General features: G+C 38.9%; 1 protein-coding gene across 1 annotated transcript in view; it reads left to right on the plus strand.

Moving 5' to 3' along the window:
* Positions 1 to 23,856, plus strand: part of slc2a13a (solute carrier family 2 member 13a) — a 108,007-nt gene that overhangs the window by 54,765 nt on the left and 29,386 nt on the right. Inside the window, exon 4 of the mRNA XM_030150382.1 lies at positions 5,657 to 5,765. Within this exon, the coding sequence (XP_030006242.1) occupies positions 5,657 to 5,765 (109 nt within the window). The remainder of the gene's footprint in view (positions 1 to 5,656; positions 5,766 to 23,856) is intronic.

Here is a 23,856-nt window from a genome sequence, read left to right on the forward strand (position 1 = left end):
TTCACTGAATGTCAAATAGAAGGAGTAGAGGGTGTGTGTGTGTGTGTGTGTGTGTGTGTGTGTGTGTGAGGGAGTGGGGGTGGGGAGCGGACTTTGTTCTCATTAAAAACACATCCCAGTCTTTCCCCTGCTTGCTATACAAATAAACTGTATTATAGGTGTGGAGCGAGGCTATTAGAATTGACTAGATCAGCTGATATGATATGATATGAAATCAAAGGAGACATGTGAAGGTAGTGACGATGGAAAAACGATCCCAGAGCTCATGTGGTGGATTGACAAAAGATTAGACAGCTTTACTTTTGTAGGGAGCCGTGTGTGTCGTATGCACTGCAATCCACTGTCATTGTTTTGCTCTCACACTTGTTCTCATCAGGAAAAAAGTTAGAACTGCATTTATTTAGCTGCAACAGGAAGAGCGTTTAGCTTTTTATTTTAGGCTAAAGTGCGTGAATAGTAAGGAACGATATAAAATGAATGAAATACACAACAAAGGCAGCAGATTTTGTTGGAGAGATTTAATGTGGAAACCTGACATGTAATTACTGCTGTACTGGGAGTCTTAATCACCGTGCCTGTGGCTTACTGGTGTCTTGCCGCCTTGTTTTTTCCTCGCCATCTTCTTTCTCAATATCTCATCTGATTAAATTACAGCTGGGTGGTGTTGAACTGAGGAAATGAAGTTGTGTGTTTTGTGAGTTTGAATGTTTGTTAGACTGCGTCATACATACATGCGTAGATGTTACATCGATTGTGTTCGTGTGTGTGAAAATGCTTTTGCTAATTCTAAGTTTGTAACACTCGACTGATACAGTGTGGTTGAACTAGTTTAGATTGGAATGAATGAATGAAATGAAATGAAATGAAAACTGTGTGATCGTGTATGCACCGAACCAACCAAACCAGTCGATGCTTTGTGCTTAACATTAATTATGTGTATTCTGTAGACTAAATTTAGCTCTTCTTCTGGTACCCGTCAGGTCTCTGCTCTCTCACTACTTCTGCCCATGAATCCTGATTTTCCCATCAGCTAATCAGATAACAGCCCCATGCCCTGCTCTGCTCTCTGGGGATCCACCAATCACACTCCACCAGGTTAGCACCATGGAAATGGCTCAGCCCATAAACGCTTCACTTCCTCATCTCTGTCAGAGGTTAGAGCTCTGCTTCATATTAAAAATGAAACTAAACTACTTACAGCACATTGAAGAACAAGACAAACAAAACCAGAGAGCTTCTGTTTCTCAGATTTCCCAATTTAATTTTCTTATCAGCATTTTTATGCTTTTAAATTTGTGTTCAGCTTCTAGAGATAAACTGTACCTAACCTGAGTACAATCTTAGAAATCATACAATCTTAGAAATCATACAATCTTAGAAATCAAGCTCCATATTTAAGTCCTGTTAAAAGATGCATAGCTCTTACCTAACCAGTCTGTACTAGCTGGGTTTCCATTACAGTTTTCCACAAAATAAAAGTGATATTTCTACAAACTTGTTGGTATTTCCATTGTTGTTGTTCCACTGTTTGGCAACATGTCGTAATTCTCATAAAATACTGTGTAGTTCTTGCAAGACGCTGGTTTAAGGAAAATGTTTGCATTGAGTCTGATGTCAAACCTCCAAATGCCAAAAAAAAGAGGGAACGTATAATCATCCCAAGGCAAAGTCTTTATTGATGGAAGCAGCCACGCAGCATGGATTTATGGAACAGAATTGTACATCAGGAATTCACCAACCAGTTGTGGATCCAGAATTTCCCAATGACCTGGGTAACGTTTAATGAACAGTGTGATGTTATTGAACCTCTGGTGTCACCAGATTTGTCCTCCCCTCTGGAAGCAGTTCCTCCACTAAAGCCAGTGTCTATTGTCCTGTACAAACTAGACCACCTGTTCTGAGTCCAGGATCATGGGGGAGACATTTGGTCTGAGCAAAACCACCGTGCACATATGAGTGAAAATGACCAAAATGTGTTTCCATTACACTTTTGTGCTATACTTCTATATCGAAACGTCTCAAAATCCACCTCATGAGAGCGTAAAAACTTTTGTGCGATCTTTGATGGTTTTTGCAACATTTCAGCGTTTCTATTTCCAGTTTTCTATTGTGCATTTCTGAGAGTAATGGAAACCTAGCTACTGATACTATAGGAGAAACATTTTTAAGAATCAAAGTGATCTAACAAGATATCCACAACAGACAGTGAGCATAATGGCTGCATATCCTGATGGAATACGTTTGTGAAATGGTGAGTGCTTCCTCAGAATGTGGTCAGACCGAGAGAATGAACAGACTCAAAACGTACGGCGCTGAAGGGAGTAAAATGGATTTATTTAACATGAAAAAAGAATATAGGAAACAAAAAACCTGAGTGTCCACAGCATGACGGGATTAGGTTAATAATGGTTTTCAAAGTCCAAGAGAGTCTGTGGAAGTGAGAAGGTCTGTGGAGGTGATGCAGCAGAATGTTCCAGCACTGCCCTTCTTCTTCTTCTTTGTTTTTTTTAACGGCGGTTACAACTTTATTAGTGCATTTTCACCACCCTCCAGATGTGAATGATCTCAAATGATCGCTTACAGGCTATAACAATACAAATGACATTGTATTGTGAGAAAAAAAAAAAAAACAAAGCAAAAAACAAGTATATTCTGTTACTAAGCTTGGTAGCTTTTAAATACTCAAAAAGATGCTGAATAACTCTATGTTCTGAAGATTTTCGCAGAATATCTTTCGAACTGAATGACTCTCCCATGTCCTCTATTTTCCTCTTCATATTGATTCTTTCCCTTTTATACTTTGTCCACTTCATAAGAATGTGTTTTACTGTCTCAAAAACATTACAGCGGTCACATTTTCCTGTCTCATGTTAACCTATTAAAGGTGGGGTATGAGATCTTAGAAAAACGGTTCGAGCAAGCTACATTTTGAAAATATTCAATTCCAGTGGCAATTTCTCAAAGACTGTAAGGGAAGCCCGGCTTCCCCTAAAATTACGAAAATTAAATGGTCAAATATGTACGGTTGTGTTGACATTTTATTGACTACAAATGTGTTAGAACACGTTCATCTCACAGACGAGTTCGTTCAGAATCAGCTTTATCACAAATCAACAGACTCGATGTTGTTCACTTCTCCTCCATTCCCATGTCTCTGTTGTCTCATTCGATCTCTGCTCAGTGCATTTATCTGTAGATGCTGGGCGTCTATGGGCTTCAATGGGACTGAGTGGAACAGTTTTTTTCATTGCCTCAAAACTGGACGGTAATTGGATAAATGCCACAATGTTGTCCCGCCCCCGGACGCCGAGCGTCTCTGGGGGTGAATGGAGCTGTGGGCGGAGCTCGGCCGGGCTGGACGCCAGAATCCCACATGCTGATTGGAGGATCAGTCGAAAGGCTGAATCCCGTTTGATTGACAGCTGTTTTCAGATCTACTCCTTCACTGACACAGTTCAGTTTAATACTGTCGCGCATTCTGCTGTGAAATCAAGAGAGAAACCACTACGAAATGACTCGTTCATTTCTTGCACTGTAAATAAAACACACTCATTATACTTTCTTGTTTCAATTTAACATAATTTCAGCGTTTTCTTGTTTCAGTCACATAATTTAATCATTTCTTGTTCGAGTTTAATATCGTTTTGTAGATAGTTAAATCAATCATACTGTTGGCTAGGTCAGAGTGAAAGGAGCATCTCTCGTTTAAAAAGGCTGAAGTCTTACACCCACAACACAATGGGCCAAGGCAATCTAAGCAGCCCAGCTCTGCTGGACATTGAGAGGACACTGGTCCAGTCCCTGGAAAAGACGCCTACTTGGTACGATAAGGTTACTGAGCATTTTCCTAAAAAGGAACAGAGGGCCGAATGTATGTTTAAATAACTTGACAATTTTTTTTTAATTTTTTTTTTTAATGTAAGCCGACAATGAGCTTCCCCTGTCTGAAAGACGAGCAGCCGCCACTGCTCAATTCAGAAGTCCAAACCCCTTTCTTAAGACATCCCTCCGAAGCCACACCTCCAGAGTACTGGCATGCGCAATGCTTGTTCTCGAGGGTTCACAAGTGCTGCACAGCAACATTTCACCCGGCTCCGGCCCCAATCCATGCATACCTCATTCAGTCTCCTCCAACACCCCCACCCTTACAGAACAGCCCCAGTTCATACCTATCTGACTAACGTTACATTTCCTGGTGATTTATGTTGGTGACAAAACAGTTTACCAGTGAATTTTCCATCCTAAGATAACTAATATAGCCAAGCTCTGGCTCTGGCTTCGTTTCCTGTACAAGTGCTCCAAACCTCTGAGAACGCATGATTCATGCACGAAGAGGGGTATACGCAGATGGGGGAGGGAGGAGGGACAAATGGCAGTTAAGTTTGATAGACATATCATCGTTCAGTCAGTTCAAGTGTGCGCTCAAAATGATTGGATGGTGTTTTTCAGTCCTGTCCGTTCCACAGGTGACTAAATTTTTGTATTTTTGTGTTAGAGCATTTAATTAATTGGTTGTAATCGGGGTGTGAAGGGGGTTTTAAGCAATATAGTAAAAAATGCTCCAGGAAAACACCAAACTTTTAATAGTGTTTTGTTTAATCCAGTGTGTCCTAATCTGAGCCTTGTCCAGCTCTGCCCTGAAGCAGAGGAGCCCCTTACATGGGGCTCTGATTGCGCTCTGCTCCAGGTGCGGTGCTGGCAGGTCATAGTCATTAATCAGTTTGAGGGAGGGGTCTGTGGCAGCACAGGATTCCACCATGACAAATGTCTCATGAAAATGACTTTTGAAGTGGTTTTTGTAGCCAATGTGTGGATAAATGGGTATAAATGAAAAAGCCTCTTTTTCCACATCTCCAGAATTGAAAAGATTCAGATGTGATGATGTTTTCTACTGAGTCTGCTAGGCGGTAATCACAGCAAAGGCTTAAGTATGTTTGTGTAGCTGCAGTGCGTGTCAGCAGGGGCCTCCTTTTTACTGAGTCTGGTCTGCTTGTCAAACAGCTAAAGGAGATGTTCACTGGTCCAGAGTCCTCCCACACACAGCTGCTCCCAAATAATCAGTGTGTGTGTGGTATTTCATATGTAGAAGCTCTGCACCGTCATTTGTGGATTGTGGAAGACTGTACCTACAGCTGACGTGTGTGTCATCTATAGAGTGTGCACATTACCTGTTTGTTTCCTTGTGTGTGTTCAGGCTCTATTGGCATTTCATCTGTCTCCTTCTTTATCCTAAAGCTCCAGCAGCTCTCTCAACCTTAACACTTCTCCCAAAGGAACTGCTTGTCTGTGTGTCTGTTGAAGATCACAGTTTGGCTTCTGCTGCTGAGCCACATGGGACTACATGAGGCCAAGGCTGGCATCAAATATTAGTTTCATACCAAACTGTGATATTTGAAAAAGAAAGAGGGCAGCTGGTGTCGAACCTCATGAAAGAATCTTCTTTTTTACTTTCCCTGCTTTTTGGGAGGTCAAAGGTCAGCAACAGATCATTCTCCCAGGAGTCTAATACCTGGTACAGGAAAAGGTCATGGTTTCTGTCACAAAGAGCGGAACTTCATTTTATCTACTGCATGAGCTGTTCTTCCTATTTTAGGAATGATGCTACCTTTCATGCTGACTTTAAAATTAATTTCTGTGCCTTTGCTTGTGTCTCCAGATGGCCCAGTGATCTGGCGAATGCTGACCTACCCTCCAACACGCCGAGCCCTCCTGGTGGGCTGCAGTCTTCAGATGTTTCAGCAGCTTTCAGGAATCAACACAGTCATGTGAGTGTAACCTTTTTGGGTCAGATGTTCGGTACAGGTTGACACTGTGCAGCTGAAGCACGGTCAGACCAATATGGCTGTGATGTAGCCTTTGTTTCTGCATGAATCCACATTTGATGCTGACTTGGCTTTCTGAAATAACTTTCTCCCACCACTGTGTGACCAGATTTCCCACAGCAGGAGAGTGGTGCGTGACTTTTACTACAATCACAGCAATCATGATCTAAATGCATAGCAATCTAATGACACACATCTACAAACAATGGCTGGTGTACTTGGCTTTTATGCTGTTCAAATGTGCAGGTGTTCAGGGTTTAACCCTGTAAAGCCTGAACCATTAAGTCATTGACAGAAAATTCCAGTTCTTTGAAACTGGAGCCTTGATTGGTCCTTCTGAACAACCCAAAAAATGTTTTTTTCAAATGTCAGATTCTGTGCATGAGTTTCAATTTTGTATCATATTTGATACAATACGGGTCTCAATGCTCAAATATTATTTTTGAACAAAGACATAATATAACACAGACATGTCTAACAAATTGGTAATTCCTTTTCAAAACTGTCAAAGTTCTTCCTCCTTCCACATTAAAGTCAGTCTTGTAGTGTCACTGGAAAGGCCTCTGGTGAATGAATTCCTCCCCGTGGTGAATTATCTGTGTATTGCATGTATCTAATTGTATACATCAGGTTTTTCAAGAAAAAAATATTGCACTGATAATGTAGGGGGCTTCAAAAATCATGGATCAAATATGATACATTTGGCGTTATGGGGTTAAGGACATGACCTAATATAAACTTCATTTACAAGTGATAAGGTTTAATAGGGATTAAAATGACTTACAATGGGTTTGCAGTTTTTCAGTGTAAAGTTTACACCTTTCATCTTCAGAGTTAATCAAAACAATGATGATACATGACACTGAAACCTCACTCTCAACAGAGCTGAGATCTAGACAGATCTGTTTGATTTAGCACCACAGTATTAAATCAGAGAACATTTCTCTCACCACTTGCCTCATTGTATTATTGCCGACTTGCCTGAGAGGTCCGAACCACCTTTTTCTTTTTTATTCTTTTTATCCTTCCATCTGACGAGATTGTGTCATCCGTCTCTGTCTTACCTCCCCTTTGAGATGAACTGTAATACAGGCTCTGTAAACAATCTGTGGCTATGTGCTGTTGCTTAGCAACCATGGGAGGTGAGAGCAATAGGATAAGTGTACACTCGTACTGGTGTGTTTGTGTGTGTGCACGCATGTATGATCAACATTTTCAAAATGTGACACACTGTGTGAATGTGTGTATAAGCAATCACATGGTGCTTTCTAATGTCTCGGGTTAAAAAGTGACCACAGTGTATCTGTTTGTATGTGTGCTGGTGATCTGAATGGATTATTTCAGGGTTAGGGGTGAAAACAGGGAAGCTACTGATGTTTAGAACTGGATTTTATGATCCTGTAGCCCACATCATGTCTTTGATGTGTTTGACCCTGAGCTGTACTGTGCATATCCAGAGTGGCACCCTCAGCTCATTTGCCAGCAGTGTTGCAAAAACCATAGAACACTAAATCTGCTACTGCTCTGTCCCTCTCTGGTTTTGCAACTTATGTCTCTGTCAGTCTGTTTGACAAACTTGCCGTCTGTCTGAAAAGGTCTGCCTGCTAATTTATGTGTCAGCTGTGGTCTGTTTACAACACTGTTATGTCTCTGTTCAAGATGGTCTGTAGATTGCCTTTTGTTTACTCCTGGCATTAAAATGTGTCTCCGCTCTGCAAATTGATATCTGATTGCCCTTTTATTTGTCCAAAACATCCCCTTCTGCGGCTCACTTCTGTGATAATTACATGCTTCGAAATTGACAGTAAAGGCCTCATCCTGCTGATAATCAATTTTGGACAGTAATGTCTCCATTTGTGCTGTTTGCTCTGCAGGTTTAAAGAGGCCAAATGCACTTGATAACACCTCTAAAGGTCATTTACACAGTCTGATTTTTACACATCTGGGATACGTGTAGTCAGATATTTATTTTATTTTATATATATTTTTTACTTTCAAAAATCCAGAAAGTCTATTATATGGCTCTAACTCTTTGGATCATCAGATAGTGGTTGTAATGAGCCATTGAATGAGGCAGACAGTACGACCACATGAAACAGGGCGAGTGGTGAAAACTGACTGTGACCGAGTGCAGCTGTGGACAAAAGATGCAGGTCAGGGCTGATGAGGCAACAAGCCACAGGTGTGGAGGGAGAATAATACAGCCATGTCCCACTTCTGTACAGGGTTAGTGGGAAAAAATAACACATTGTCCATCTGCTGAATCTGCTATTTCAGTGGGACAGGTTTGGTGTCGTCACTTTTCAAATGAAAACTGCATCATGTTGTGCTATTTTCTAACTCAACAACACACCTAGCAGAGTGTTCTACATGCAATTTGGCCATTTTTACTTAAAACTGCACTGCTTCATAGTTGTTTTTAGCCCCACTGGGCAAATATTCCAGCTTTTCTGCATATTGTAATCCAAGCATTCTAAAGACCTGACCACACTAACACAGATATTTTTTCTAAGCAGATATTTTCTCCCTATTTTTTTTTTTTTTTTTTGAAGTTTGTCAACCTTTGTTTTACAGCACATTGTGGTCCACATGGGAATGCAAAAAACAACTGGGTGCTTCTTTGAAACTGGTCCCTAAAAGCAGAACAAAGGGGCTAAAAATTCAAACCAGATGTAGACTAATGTTATGAAGCAAGTTTGGAAGCACTTTGGGTCTATTTTAAAAATAAATATTTACTTAGATAAAAGAGAAACTATTTTTCAGATAAAACACATTTTTATTTGATGCACACATACAAAAATCTGCATGTAACACGGTAAAAAGGACATGAAAATTACATGCTACTATTTTTTCTAATATCTTTTTATTCTCTCACAGGTACATTTTGGGAATCGAAGTAAATATACAAGGCAGAGTCTTTGACAAAAATGACCGCTGTCACAAAATTACTCACGATTTATTTGTGTTTAAATGGGCAGGTTCCGCATGTAACACTAGTGGACACGATGGGTTATGGTAAAACCTGGAATGAGACTTAGATTCATGAAAAACCCACATGTCTGGATCAGAAAAACTACTAGGATCATCAAATTTAACACAGTGTCTTTATTTATAGCGGTATATAAGACCATTTACAGCCATGTTTACCAGATCTAATGCACCACCTGGGTAGCTTTTTATGTCCCAATTTTGGTCCTATATTTGGCCCCAATATTTTTATTAAAAATTCATTAATTTTGGGATGGCTCAGAGCAAGAGTCTAATTTTTTTTGCATTTATCTGAGGTCATCATTAGGTCCATCCTGGGGGGGGCGCTAAATTTGTCTTTTGTTATTGGGTCTAAAAAGCTGGCAAAGTCCCAGATACCAAAATAAACCCAGTTTCATGGAAAGACCCAACTACAAACTGGTACAAACCATTGATTCTGATGGACTTCACACTGCGGACACCATGGGTAATACTGGACAAAGCAGATGCACAAGTTTGAATTTGTTTTGAGTGTGAACAATAACAACAAGTTCAGTAAAAAAAATGTAAGTTACCTCAAGTGTTTACTCAGGTTGTCAAAGTGTATTCTTTACATTATGTGGATTTGTCCCTAACACTAGTTTTGTCCCTCTACCCAAAAGTGCTGCCTCAATCTACTGTAGGTCATATACTGATTTAAACACCTGAGATTTGAGGTTTCGTGTGCAGATTTATTACACAAAGCAATAGCAGACATGTGCAAATTGTTTTATGATATCGTTTTCCAATCTGTTTTCCCTCGTCCACATGGAAACAAAACAACAGAGACTTAAGAAAGTGTTTTTAAAAACCTCTGTTTTTGCAACTTAAACACTGTTTATGTGGATGAGAGACCTCAACAGAGACAAAAATATCCATTTTGCAGAATAACTGCATAAGTGTGGATAGACCATTAACCTGCTTGAGATTCACATTGCGAGACCCTGATGATCCAGAGACTTCAAAGCAGGAAGGTGTTTTCAAGGATAGCACTAATGTGGTTTTAACATATGTTGAAATTCTGTGCACACACCTTGACTCAGCAAACACCTGCAGATTAAGACTACTGCTAGACTGAAAATATTTAGTAGGATTTTATATATGCACTATACTGTATATGTGTTTTAGATACCAAACTGGAAGAAAACTCCAAGGCACTCTCTTTAAACATTAAAATGCCTTTATGAACATGATACAGTAATATCTATGTGACGTGTCTACGTGATATGAGTGCCTTGGAGTTTTCTTCCAGTTTGGTATCTACTTTAGGAATCCCTTTTTCCAAAGAGCACCTTGAACAAACTCTTTTTTGGTCCGAGAAGCATTCCTTCCCATGAATTTTTGTATATGTGTTTTGTTGGAACTATTGAAGTCAGTTCAGTTCAATAAGATATTTATGCAAAATCTAGAAATCCTTCTGTCTCAAGAGTTGTATTAGTCCTTGTTCATTTCAGTTTATCTTCAGACCAGTGATATCAAGAACGAATCAACTTCCTTTTGACTGTATTTCTAAACATGTTACTGAAACATGACTTCCTCATAACTGCTGTGTATCCTACTATATAATGCACGTTCTGTGTCCGTCCGTTCGATGTTGCAGCACAGGAGGGCGTTTGTACGGATTTTCCTCAGCCTTCACAGGCCCGATTTCGGCCAAACTCGCCAAATGAATAGAAACATTACCTGACTATCTACCAGGCACAATTTTATGTCCGTATTCAAATGTTGTGAGGTGTGCTGGGCGATTTTACGTTCGATCAATGTTGCAGCACAGGAGGGCGTTTGTACGGATTTTCCTCAGCCTTCACAGGCCCGATCGCTGCCAAACTCGCCAAATGAATAGAAACATTACCTGACTATCTACTAGGCACAATTTTATGTCCGTATTCAAATGTTGCAAGGTATGCTGGGTGATTTTAGCCTCTCTCTACTTTGAATTCTTCATCCCTACCACCATACTCCATTTTCGGAAGTGGTTATGCTGCTGCTCATGGAATTTCTACTGCTAGCAGACGATGCTACAATGTGAGGGCTGCAGTTCACTACCGCTGTATGAATTTAATCATGCTTGACAGGCCAAACAAACACATGTTCTTCCCTTCATGCCTCACATTTTGGCTCAAATTATTACCTGCACAATGCATGATTAAATGGTAGTTTACAAATAGATAGTGGTGGAAGTTCTACAGGGTGGGGAAGCAAAATTTACAATATTTTGAGACAGGGATTGAAAGACAGTGTATGACCAATTAGTTTATTGAAAGTCATGAGAATTTATTTGCCACAAGAAAATTTACATACTGTAATAGAAAATGTTTTTATTCTATGTGTCCTCCTTCTTTCTCAATAACTGCCTTCACACGCTTCCTGAAAATTGCGCAAGTGTTCCTCAAATATTCAGGTGACAACTTCTCCCGTTCTTCTTTAATAGTATCTTCCAGACTTTCTCGTAGTAGTTTTGCTCATAGTCATTCTCTTCTTTACATTATAAACAGTCTTTATGGACACTCCAACTATTTTTGAAATCTCCTTTGGTGTGACGAGTGCATTCAGCAAATCACACACTCTTTGACGTTTGCTTTCCTGATTACTCATATGGGCAAAAGTTTCTGAAAAGGTATGGATAATAGTGTTAGGTATGATTATGACATCAATATATGTTTGGTTTCAAAACAATTGACGTAGTGCCTGCTGAGAAAAAACAACTAAATGTTCATTGTAAATTTTGTTTCCCACCCTGTACTTATCATGCTATCGTACAATGGCACCACGGGTACAATACTGCTAGTTATTTAGAATTAAAGATTTTCAAGTCTGTTATTTGTTACCATTGCTGCAAAAACAGCTTCAACTAGTGCTGCACCGATCACCATTCAGGCATGATTATTGTATAGTACTGTAAAATATTAAGAGTCTTCAAGTTTGATAAGATGGCTTAGTTCTGTATTTACACTCCCTTCTTGAAGTGATTGCTTCCAACATGTCTGCACTGTCTCCGTCTAGTTTTTATAGATGCATAGATGTCTGATTTGTCCAGCGCTGGTGTCACTCATCCAGTGCACCTCAAACCTCAGTGGGTAACCTGTCTTTTCGTTCCCATGGAAAGCTGCCTGACTTGGCCTATTAGCTAGTGAGATATAAAGGAGTTCTGGGAGCCTGTAGTAAATCAGCCTGGCTTAGAGACAAGCTCCACTCTGCCTGTCCCCAGCTGCTTTCCCTGATTAAACCGCCATGCTGGCAGCGGGAAGGAAAGAAAAGGGCAGTGAGAGATACTGGCAGATTGGCAAAAAATGCAAACCAAAAAAGCACATATTGTCTGTCACTCTGCTCTAACATTCTGCTTTTGCAAGTTTGGCCGGGAACTTCACAGGAATGGCTTGACAGATTTTTTTTTTTTCCATATGCAGTCAAATAAGCTCATAGGGAGGATAGTATGAGTCCATATTTGCACATTGTCACCCATTAAATCCAAGTAAAAGTGCTCAGTTTTTTAAATCAAAGGGACAAACAAAGCTGTATCTCATCTCATGGTGCCTGATTCATTACTATTATATTTACTACTAGTGCGTTGACTGATGGAGAACCACGAGTTATAGATGTAGTAGTTTTTTTTTGCTGGGGAGAACTTCATTTCCCATCATGCAGTGTAGTACTGTGCTTCCCATCAACACTCATGGGCATAGCAACGTGATTGTAAGGCTATTGTTTTCCAAAATGACTCCCGAAACGTTGGTCCTTTACACTTGCCAAGATATGTAAAGTGGAGATGGAACTATTCCTAAACTGTAGGTGCCAAACTGAATTAAAAACGTCTAAATTTCTTAGAACTGTGCAGATACACACACACACGCTCTGAGACCTTCCAATACTACAATATAGACTAGTGCGTATATTAATACCGATATCTAGGAACTGAAATTAGTAAATGCATCGTTCCTGTTTTTAACTTCATTTCCCATCATGCAGCGTGGTACTGTGCTTCCGGTCAACAGGGCTACATGATTGTAAGACTATTGTATTCAAAATGACAAATGTGTCCCAAAATATTGGTCTTATCAACTTGCCGAGATATTTAATGTGGAGATGGGAGTATTCCTCAACTGTAGCTACCAAATTGGCCAGGTAAAAACGTCTCAATTTGTCAGAACCGTGCGAGCGAGCCCGCGCACACACACACACACACACACACACACACACACACACACACACACACACAGTATTTCCAGTATTATGATATAGATCACATCCATTACTGCTAACTCTTGTACAATATGGTGATCATTTTACTTCTGACATGCAACTGAAAAATACTCCAAAATATATTGATTAGGAGGAAGATTCTGCACCAAATGATTATTTCTGTGTTGGTTTAGGTGGTGTCTCATGGTCAGAGGTCAAACTTCCAGTTCCCAGTGTCATTTGCAGTCCTTGAGGCGAGACATGTCTTTAATTGGGTGTCTCAGGTGTTCAGTAAGCCAGAGACCTGGACAAATTGGCTGGTTCACTGGCAGAAGAGGAATATTGTGACGGAGAGGCTGTGAAGTAGAGCAAAGGTGAGATGGAGCCAGATCACAGTCATGAGACTGATGTGAATCCAGTGGTCACACATCCTGCTTAGATCCTTCCCATGGTTCCGTTCAGCATTTTGTCAAGCTAAAGTTGAGCTTTTTGTTCTTCTAAAAAAAAAAAAAAAAAAAAAAGCACTGACATTACCTACATTTCATCCAACATTAAATAATTATTCAGTTGCAAGCCATAAAAGTCTGGCTACATTCCTGTCTGTTTTCTAAACCTGAAATCAGCTGTGAATTGTGGTCACTCAAAAAAGCTTTTTAGAGGATCAGTGTAATGACATACTGGCTTAGAAACTACACTTGGTGCAAGTCCACATCCCATATTTGCATGTAAATTAGCTCAGTGGTGGCAGGGTGCTGTTGATTTTTTTTTGTGCAGGCACGTTCATGTAAACTGTATTCAAACTCTTGGCCAGACAGTTTTATTACACACACACACAAACTTGTATTATATGTGACTATATGTGTGTAAATTATACAGTGTCAGTGTATTATGCGTCTGTATTATGATACTTTGCAAAATAATTAAGTTTGATGGTTCAAAGGGTGTTTGTACAGGAGGTATAGTGCCTTGCAAAAGTATTTATCCTCCTTGAACTTTTCCACATTTTGTCACATTACGATCACAAACTTAACCCTTTAATCCCTGATGTGTCTGTGGTGAGCGTTCTGAATGTTGGATTTATTTTAAATATTCATAAAAATTCAACCCTTTGCTTAATAGGAACAATTTTAAAACGTGCTGATAGAATAGATCTTGTTATTTACACAGACATCTGGGCATGCTCAGTGCACCCCCCTCAACCTGTGGGATGGGGGGCAAAACACAGACCAGTGAGAGAGACTGACGATAAAAAATACAGTTTTGGCTTCTATTTTACACCGTTTACCTTGTGGGGTTTTTTTTTGTTTTTACTGTTGTTTTCAGTGTTGTGATTTTCCTTTTTTTTTTAACTTTGTTTTTAACCAAGTGTGTAACTATTTTCTGGAGTTCAACCAGGTGTCAAAAAGCAGATGGACTGATTTAGAGAAAAATAGCCCAAAACCAATTTAAACCCTTGCTGTTCAGTGTGTTCTAGTTCACAGTACATGTTCAATATCCTAAATCTCTTATTGATGTACATTCTGAGGGCCTTATTTAGTTAAAACCTGTCAAACTTCAATTCCTCTCCATGTTTTTCCTGGTATTTCACCTGCTTTGACCCTAAAGCAAACAGTAAAAGGAACACAAACATACTCACAGCAGCTTTTATGACACTGAAACAGATGACAGTTCACAGCAGCACCTTTACCTGGAATAATGTCTCAGGGGTTAAAAGTATTTTAATGAGATTTTATCTGACAGACCAACACAAAGTAGCAAATAATTGTGAAGTGGAAGGAAAATTATTCATGGCATTGAATAAAAGTCTGAAAATTGTGCATTTATCCCCCCTCTTTACTCTGATACCCCTAAATAAAATCCACGGCAACCAGCTTCTTTCAGCAGTCACCTGATTAGTAATCTCCGCATGAATGCAGCTGTTCTGTGAAGGCCTCAGGTTTGTTAATGAACAAAAAAATATCATGAAGACTAAGGAGCTCGCCAGACAGGTCAGGGATAGTCATGGAGAAGTTTAAAGCAGGGTTGGGTTATAAAACCAATCATCTATGTTACAACCTGAGACTAGTGGAACCCAATAGCATGTGGTGAACAACAGACAGACTCGAATGAGCGTTAAATGCAAATTAAAGTTTATTTGTTCATACATATGAAGAAAAGCAAACTGGTAAAGGAGAACCAAGGGTATCACTGAACCGGGTGTAGAAAGATCGTTGATTTAATTACAGATTTATAGCTGAAGATGCCCGCATCTAACTATTAAGTCTAACCCTCGAATGAACACTTTGGACCTAAAAGAACTAAGTGACAATGATTCAGGGCACCACCTAACTGACTTTAGAGGAGTTAGAACAATCCCATTAACTTAAATCAACCCAAACCAATAATTTGGAAACCTTTTGAATTTAGTGGGTTGTTGACTATACAGGGAACCCGAGTGTGAAAAGATGCAGTACACAAAACTGAAGTAGCAGATTTTTATACACAAAGAATTTATTAACTAAACTAAGACAGACAAATAAGACAAAGACAAGAGACAAATGGGAGCAGGAGATTATGGACAGGAGAAATGTGGACTAAGTTGACAGATGGGCTATATTAAAGATATGTTAGTGAGGGTAAGTTGCAGTAACTCTACTTAATTGGGAATCACCAACTCAGACAAGTCAGGACCAAGTTTCAGGTCTTAACTTTGGAGAAGGAGCAGGCACAGCTGGAGTGACACGGCAGTGGTGAGGATGCAGCAGCTAGAGCGGCCTTGACGGCGAACGGATGAAGTTGGGATGACGTCTTCTGATGGAGTTCGAAGAAGCAACAGGCGGCGGAGTGGCCAGAGCAGAGGAGGCAAGAGGGCATGGAGGCGAGAAAGCAAGAGCAGGGAAAAACAAAATGAAGTGAGGAGAAAACTGGAGGAGAGGGCTCAAGAGAGGAGAAGCTGGGGAGCTGGCACTCCTGGAGCTCTGGAACCCACAAGAGGTTGGTTCCATTTTCTTTTATAGTTTCGCCAGGAACCAGCCCGGCACACCCTCCTCATGCATATTGATGAGTCATCAATACCTCTGGGCCGTGCCTTCTTTGTCCGTTTTGGCACCAGTCCAGCCCACCTCGCAGGTCACTTGCATGCTCCCAAAAGCATCAAGTTTCTCCCCCCCCCTTTGGGAGAGATAGGGGACCCTGTGCAAACTTGTAAGAAAACCGCTCCATCCTTAAATACATAAAAAAAAAAAAAAAAAAAAAAAAAAAAAAAAAGTCACTCAAACTTATATATCAACTGTAACCTCACTCAGCATCAGTAAGATGGTAGCACTATTATCAGACATGTTATAAACAGTGTTACTCTGAGTTTCCACATAAGTCACAGTGAACATGAACAGGGCACAAACATATGGTCTCACAGGTCAGGCAAATGGGCTCTTGCGTAGATATGCATCAAGGGTTAACATGCTGAGTACAATCAACATTAACACATTACTGTGACACTATTAACATGGCAGCATATGGGGATTCTGGTTTTCAGTCTCTTTGTTCTGGATTTCCCTCCACTAGAGGTGAGACAAAGTAAGGCACAGATGTTGAAGATAACGAACTGGGAAATATAAACACCCAGTTCCTGTGTTCCTTAGCTTATCATGGCAGGGGAGACGGCTCTGATGGAAGACAGGTAACCATGGGCTTAGGTCCTTTTATCTTGGGCCCAAGGAATGGACCCATTTGTCACCATAAATGTTGTTTGCAGATGGTGTCCTTACTTTGACCTGATACCAGCCGATCAACACGGCTTTCCTGGAATTTGGTTTATGATAACGAGAGGAGGATGGGGGTTAATTATGGTTCTGTTCTGTTCACTCACATTGTCATGACGCTACACAGGAGATAAACACAAACTAAACCAAGGGAACCGGGCCTGAAACACAGCGGAGTGTGGAGTTTAAAAACACACAGGGAAAGGAACACAGGATGTAAACCAAGAGTAGGTAAATGCGACGGTCTGAACTCAGACACAATTAACAAAAACCCAAGCACCAGGAAACCACCATACAAAGTACACCAAAATGAGAGAGACCATCTTACCAACATGGAAGCAAAGACATTCTGGCACACAGCACAGGAGCTGCAGGGCTTATAAGCAGGAGGAGAGCTTGACTGCAGATCAGCTCCTGGTGTGTGCCATTACCTGGTCAATCACAGAGGGGGAGGGGAGGAAACAGAAGACACAACCAAACCAAACCAAAAAGTGGGTCATGACAATCTAGAAGTGGAAAGTGTATGGCACCACACCATGTATCATTTTCCTGCTACTTCATAATTATTTGCCACTTTGTGTTGCTCTATCACATAAAATCAAAACAAGTGGTTACAGGCACAACAAACCCCGCCCCTCGCACATATTGTAGCTTATTTTGGCATGGATCCAGCTGATGTCTTCATGTCTATGCATGTGCTGATGTCAGCATATTAATTGACTCTAAATATGTGCCAAGTTTGAAGTAAATTCAAACAAAACTGAAATTTTTATAGACATGTGAAATTTAGCCCATTATAAGTAAATGGGAGAAAAAAAAGATGAAAAAAATTCATAAAAATTTTTAACTTTGATCTACTTTTCCCAAAATGTAATCAGATCTGTTCTGGGTCACTGGCAATCTATAAGCCCAATTTGGTGTGAATTCAACCAATAGTTTTGCTGCTACAGACATTTGAAATTTCATCCATTATAAGTAAATGGGAAAAAAAAAAAAAAGATTTAAAAAAATGAATTAAAAATTTTAACTTCAATCTAGTGTTCTCAAAATGTAATGAGATCTATTCTGGGCCACTAGCAATATATAAACCAAATTTGGTATGAATTCAACCAACAGCTTTGCTGCTAGAGTGTTAACAAAAAAAACAAACTGAACCAAAACAATACCCCTTGCCTCCCCTTTGTGGGGGCGGGGTAATACAATACATTTAAGTTTGTGTGTTTAATGTGAGAAAAAGTAGAAAAGTTCAAGGGGGATGCATACTTTCTACATCTCTTTATGCACTAGACAGACAGACAGACAGACAGACAGACAGACAGACAGACAGACAGACAGACAGACAGACAGACAGATAGATAGATAGATAGATAGATAGATAGATAGATAGATAGATAGATAGATAGATAGATAGATAGATAGATAGATAGATAGATAGATAGATAGATAGATAGATAGATAGATAGCCAGCCTCCACAGACACACACTATTCCACACTACTATGGACAAAAAACGATAGTGTATTTATCAGGAATCCACCTCTCATGGCTGTAAATGTGTCATCCAGGTATTGTGTCTCTTTGTGTTTCTGCTTGTATGAGTTTGTGTCCCTGAATGCCTCACTGCCTTGTCAGTTTGTGATGAAATATAGATCACTTGTAGCTACACAATGGATCTCCTGGTGTCTTTTCTCTATGTGATGACATCAATAATTCCAAATAAGTCTTCTGTGGCCACAGGTCTGGCAGTGTCGCTGTTTTCTTTGGTCTTTGTTCACCTTTTGGTCATGAATGTGATACAGCAGTGGGTCAAATTGCATATCATCTCTTTCCATTAGCCACTGGATCATTTTGATTCAATTAGTCACATAATCTTGCTTGTAAAGGTCACTGTGGGCTGGCGGAGGTTGCTGTGAGTGTGTCTGCGCATGTTGTCAGGGTGGGTCAGTGGTGTGTATTGACAAATTGGTGGAGAAGGAAGACAGAAAGGAATGGATTGTTGTGGGGAAAGGAGAAAAATAGATAAGATCTGACACAAGAAAGAAGAAGAAGGAGGAGAGAGAGATGGCAGCGATGGTGGTGATGTGGAGGAAGTGGTGAGGGAGCGAGGCTGATGACAGGCAGAGATAGGGAAAGTAAGATGGATCGAGTGAAAAGGGGAAAGCTGTGGAAAAAAAGCACTGCCTTTTTCATGTTCATCCAAAACATTATATAACAATAGTACTTTTATAATGTTCTTGGGATTTCAAGAAGTAGTGAAACCAGATAGAATTTAGATGCTAAAAAATATATATATAAAAAATGAATTAAAAGTGGATATAAAGATCTTCACACCCCCATTTAATCATCTCTAAACCTACTGTCACAAACACACTTTGCAGCAGTTCCTCTCCACACTTGTTTTCTTTAATTTTGTGTGTTTTATCTTATTGTACAGCACTCCCTGAGACAAATCAGACATGTCTTTGTGTGATGTTCTTACAAGAACCCATTGTACTGTTTGAATGCCTTTCTGTTGATGTTGCAAGCTCTAAAAACTTTCATAAGAACAAAATGAATACTTGTAAAATCCATTTTTACTGCAAAATGGCTCATTAATATGATTTTAACCCTATAACACCAAATATATCATATTTGATGCATGAGTTTTAAAGCCCTCTACATGATCAGTGTGATTTTTTTTTCTTGAAAAACCCAATGTATACAATTAGATACATGCAATAGACTGATAATCCACCAGGGGGGGATTTGTTCACCAGAGGCCTTTCCAGTGACACTACAAGACTGACATTGATGAGGAAGGAGGCAGAACTTAGAAAATTTTGAAAAGGAATTACCAATTTATTAGACATGTTCATGTTATTTTATGTCTTTGTTTGTTCAAAAATAATAATATTTGTGCATTGAGACCTGATGTATCAAATATGATACAAAATTGAAACCCATACATGGAAATTGATATTTGAAAAAAAACATTTTTTGATTGTTCAGAAGGACCAACAAAGGCTCTAGTTTCAAATAATTTTCTGTCAGTGATTTAATGGTTCAGGCTTTACAGGGTTAAAAAAGAGTGTGTATAAACAATGTTATATAAAAGTACATGTGAAAAAAAAAAAGTACATGAGCTAATTTCGTCAAGGTCACAGCCCATGATCTGAATCACAGTTTTCTCAAGTCTGATGAAATGTAGGCAAGTTTCCTGCTTTTTCCAATCTGCTTGGTTTTGGGAGGCTGAGTCTGTGTGATTTTTTTTTTTTTTTTAGTGCTGATGACAAACAGTGCATTCTTGCATCATTTTGCAATATTTTGACATACTGTATGTAGATGAAGTAAACCCAACTTTCCCAGACCATTGTGGCTTTATTTGTCATGCTAGAATTTTAAAATGAATGAAAAATGTTTTCTCGCCAGCATCCCTCTAAAGCCTCTGTGTAAATCAGACTCACTGCATGTCAGAGTCCAGAAGTTGAGCTTAGAATAATTTGTTGTCATTTTGTTAATTCTGCGGCAGTACACTGCAAAAAAGGGGTGTCTAAAAACAAGATAAAAACACTAAATCTGAGGAAAAAGGGACTCAAAACAAGTGAAATATCTGTCCATGCAGCAAGAGAATTTCACTTGACAAGATTTCTTGAATTCAGATTGTTAAATGTAGAAATAAGCATGTCTACAGATGTATGAACACTTAAAATAAGAAATTAATAAAACAAGATACATTATCTAACACTTCTAAATCTAAGGTTGTTTTTTTTTTTTATCTTGGTAAGAACTAAATAATTTGCAGTATATTTCCTCAGCAGCAGCTAAAGAACATGCTGCACAATCATTGCATGTTAATGTGAACTGACACCAGCTAACTAACTAACCTCAGCCCCCTGTGCTAACAATATTAATTCTACCCACCTACAGGCTGACACAATACCTGTGTGCAACACTCGGTAAAACACTGTAATTAGACTGATAATTGAGCTTTTTGAAAAGTAATTTTAGCTGAGTAGAAACATATTTACAGCAATGTTAACATTTTTTTCATGACACAATACCTCTAAAAGAGAGGTGTCAAACTCATTTTAGTTCATGGACCACATACAGCCTAATATGGTATGAAGTGGGCCAGACAAGGAAAATAATGCAAATAATTCGATAAGAACTTAGAAATAATGTCAACTCCAAAGTTTTCTCTATGTTTTTGAGTGAAAAAAGTCAAATTACATAATGAAAATGTTTAAATCTGGGTGCTTTTATGAAACTGCTCCCTAAAAAAAGGACGTATGGCCTAAATATTCTAACCAGATGTAGACTAATGTTATGAGGCAAGTTTGGAAGCACTTTGGGCCTATTTTAAAAAGAAATATTTACTGAGATAAAAGAGGAGGAATATTTCAGATAAAACACATTTTATGCTATTTTTATAGTATTTCTATACAAAGATCTGCATGTAACATGGTTAAAAGGACATGAAATTACACGTGACTATTTTTTTTAGTATCTTTTATTCTCTCACAGGTACATTTTGGGAATCAAACTAATTACACAAGACAGAGTATTTCACAAAAATGGCCACTGTTGCAAAATCACTTTCAATTTATTTGTGTTTAAATGGGCAGGTTCTGTATGTAACGCCAGTGGACACGATGGGTTACACAAAAAACCTGGAATGAGACTGAGATTCATGAAAAACCCACATGTCTGGATTAGAAAAACCACTAGGATCGACAAATTTAACACAGTGTCTTTATTTATAGTCTATATAAAACCATTTACAGCCATGTGGTTCAGATCAAATGCACTGACACCTAGATAGTTTTTCCTGTTCCAATTTTGGTCCTATTTTTGGCCCCAATATTTTTTTAAAGATTCATTTATTTTGGGATGGCTCAGAGCAAGAGTATAATTTTTTTTGCATTTATCTGAGGTCATCATTAGGTACATCCTGGGGGGATATATGTCTAAATTTCTCTTGTATTATTGGGTCTAAAAAGCTGGAAAAGTGCCAGATACCAAAATAAATCCAGTTTCATAGAAGCATCCATTTATGAACCGTACTTGAACATAATATGAACAAAAATATGAACAACTTGGAAAATTCTTAAGAAAAATAAGTGCGATGTTAAAAATATTACACCTTAGTTTATCATTTATGCATGTGCATCATAACTTACAGATCACAGTGGATCTACAAAAACACAAAACATTTAATAACAGGCAGAATTTTGGTACAGTTCCACATACTTCTCTGAAGACATTTCACATTGTTCATATTTATTTAGGTTATTCACATTTTTTGTAAAAGGCCTGTCTGTAAATGCAAACATTTTTGTGTAATTTAACTTTTTTTTTTTACACTAAAACAAAGAGGATAATTTGCAGTTTTCAGTATTTATAGGTTATTTTGATAGTATTTTACAGGTTTGACCCAGTTTAGATTGAACTGACCTAAAATGATTTTAACATCCTTAATTGTTAATATCTTCAGTGTAATTTTTGCGTTTCACAAATTCATCCCACAGGCCGGATTGGACCCTTTGGCGGGCCGGTTTTGGCACCCGGGCCATATGTTTGACACCTGTGCTCTAAAAGTAGATTACATGCTAATTTAAAGGTGGGGTAACGTTACATATCCTAGTGATTTATGTTGGTGACAAAACAGTTTTGCTAGTGAACTTTCCATCCTAATATAACTAATATAGCCAAGCTCTGGCTTCATTTCCTGAACAAGTGCACCAAACCTCTGAGAACGCACGACTCATGCACGAAGAGGTGTATGCGCAGAGGGGGGATGGGGGAGGGACAAATGGCAGTTGAGTTTGATAGACATATCACCGTTCAATTATTTCAAATGGGCGCTTAAAATGATTGGATGGTGTTTTTTCAGTCCTGTCTGTTCCACAGGTGACTAATTTTTTATTTATTTATTTATTTTAATCAATTTTTTATTTGTTTTCATTGTGCATCTCAGAAGTACAATACCAAAGAAAAAGAAAGAAATTCACATTTTATAATACAAGATTCTGTGACACACAAAGTATAAACCCCACCCCTCCAGAACCAATGGTGACCCCCATACCAACCCAATCTGGATCTCAGAATACGAAAACCAACTGATAAAGACAAATACATGTATATAGATGAAAGAGAATATAATTTACAGATATAAACAGGATAGTGATCAGGAAAGTCATAGACAATTATGTTGCACTCTTTCTTTAACCATAAAATAAACACCATCCCACATTCTAAGCGTTTTTCGACTGGCTGCATGCATCCGGCCCACTGACCTCTCCATCATAACTATATCTAGAAAATAATTTATCCATTGTTGCCGTGATAAAGTATGAAGTGGTTGCCATCTCAACGCTAGCATTTTCTTGGCTACAGTGAGAGCAGCCCATAATATATGCCTTTGCTGAAGAGAAAGTTCTAAGGTAGAGTCATCATTAAGCAGAAGTAAAGATGGTGATAATGGGATATTAATCTCCAGCACAACACTCAAAGTGACAGAGATTTGCTTCCAAAAATCATACACTTCAGGACACTCCCAGTACATATGTATAAATGATCCTACAGTATCTAGTGTACATAAGTCACACATAAGAGATGGAATAATTTTCATAGCGCGACATTTCCTGGGAGTTAAAAACATCCTGTGTGTAAACTTGAAATGTATTAACTGATGGTCAGGATTTTTGGATGTGTCGTGCAAGTTCTTCCATACTGTTTCCCAGCGAATGTCTTCCTCTCCTAAATTTTTGTATTTTTGTGTTAGAACATTTCATTAGTTGGTTGTAATCGGGGTGTGAAGGGGATTTTAAGCAATATAGTAAAAAATGCTCCACCTTTAAGTTGCTGTAAAAATAATGACTGTATATCCCATCATTCATCTACTCAAAAGTCTTGGATTTCGTGTGCCTTGTGCAACCTTGAGTTGATGTGTGAAGTATTTGAGTGATTACATTGTATAGGTCTATCTCAGTGACCTCGAAATAGTAGGTGATATGTGATTTTGTTTCGTGTTTTGTTGTTGACACAGTCCAGTTGGCCTTCACAGATGGTCCCACAGACAAATGTCATGCTGAAAATGTCACGACACGCCTGTTTTTACACGGCCACTCG

This window comes from Sphaeramia orbicularis, chromosome 12 (genome assembly GCF_902148855.1).
Source record: "Sphaeramia orbicularis chromosome 12, fSphaOr1.1, whole genome shotgun sequence".
In the NCBI taxonomy this organism is placed as follows: domain Eukaryota; kingdom Metazoa; phylum Chordata; class Actinopteri; order Kurtiformes; family Apogonidae; genus Sphaeramia; species Sphaeramia orbicularis.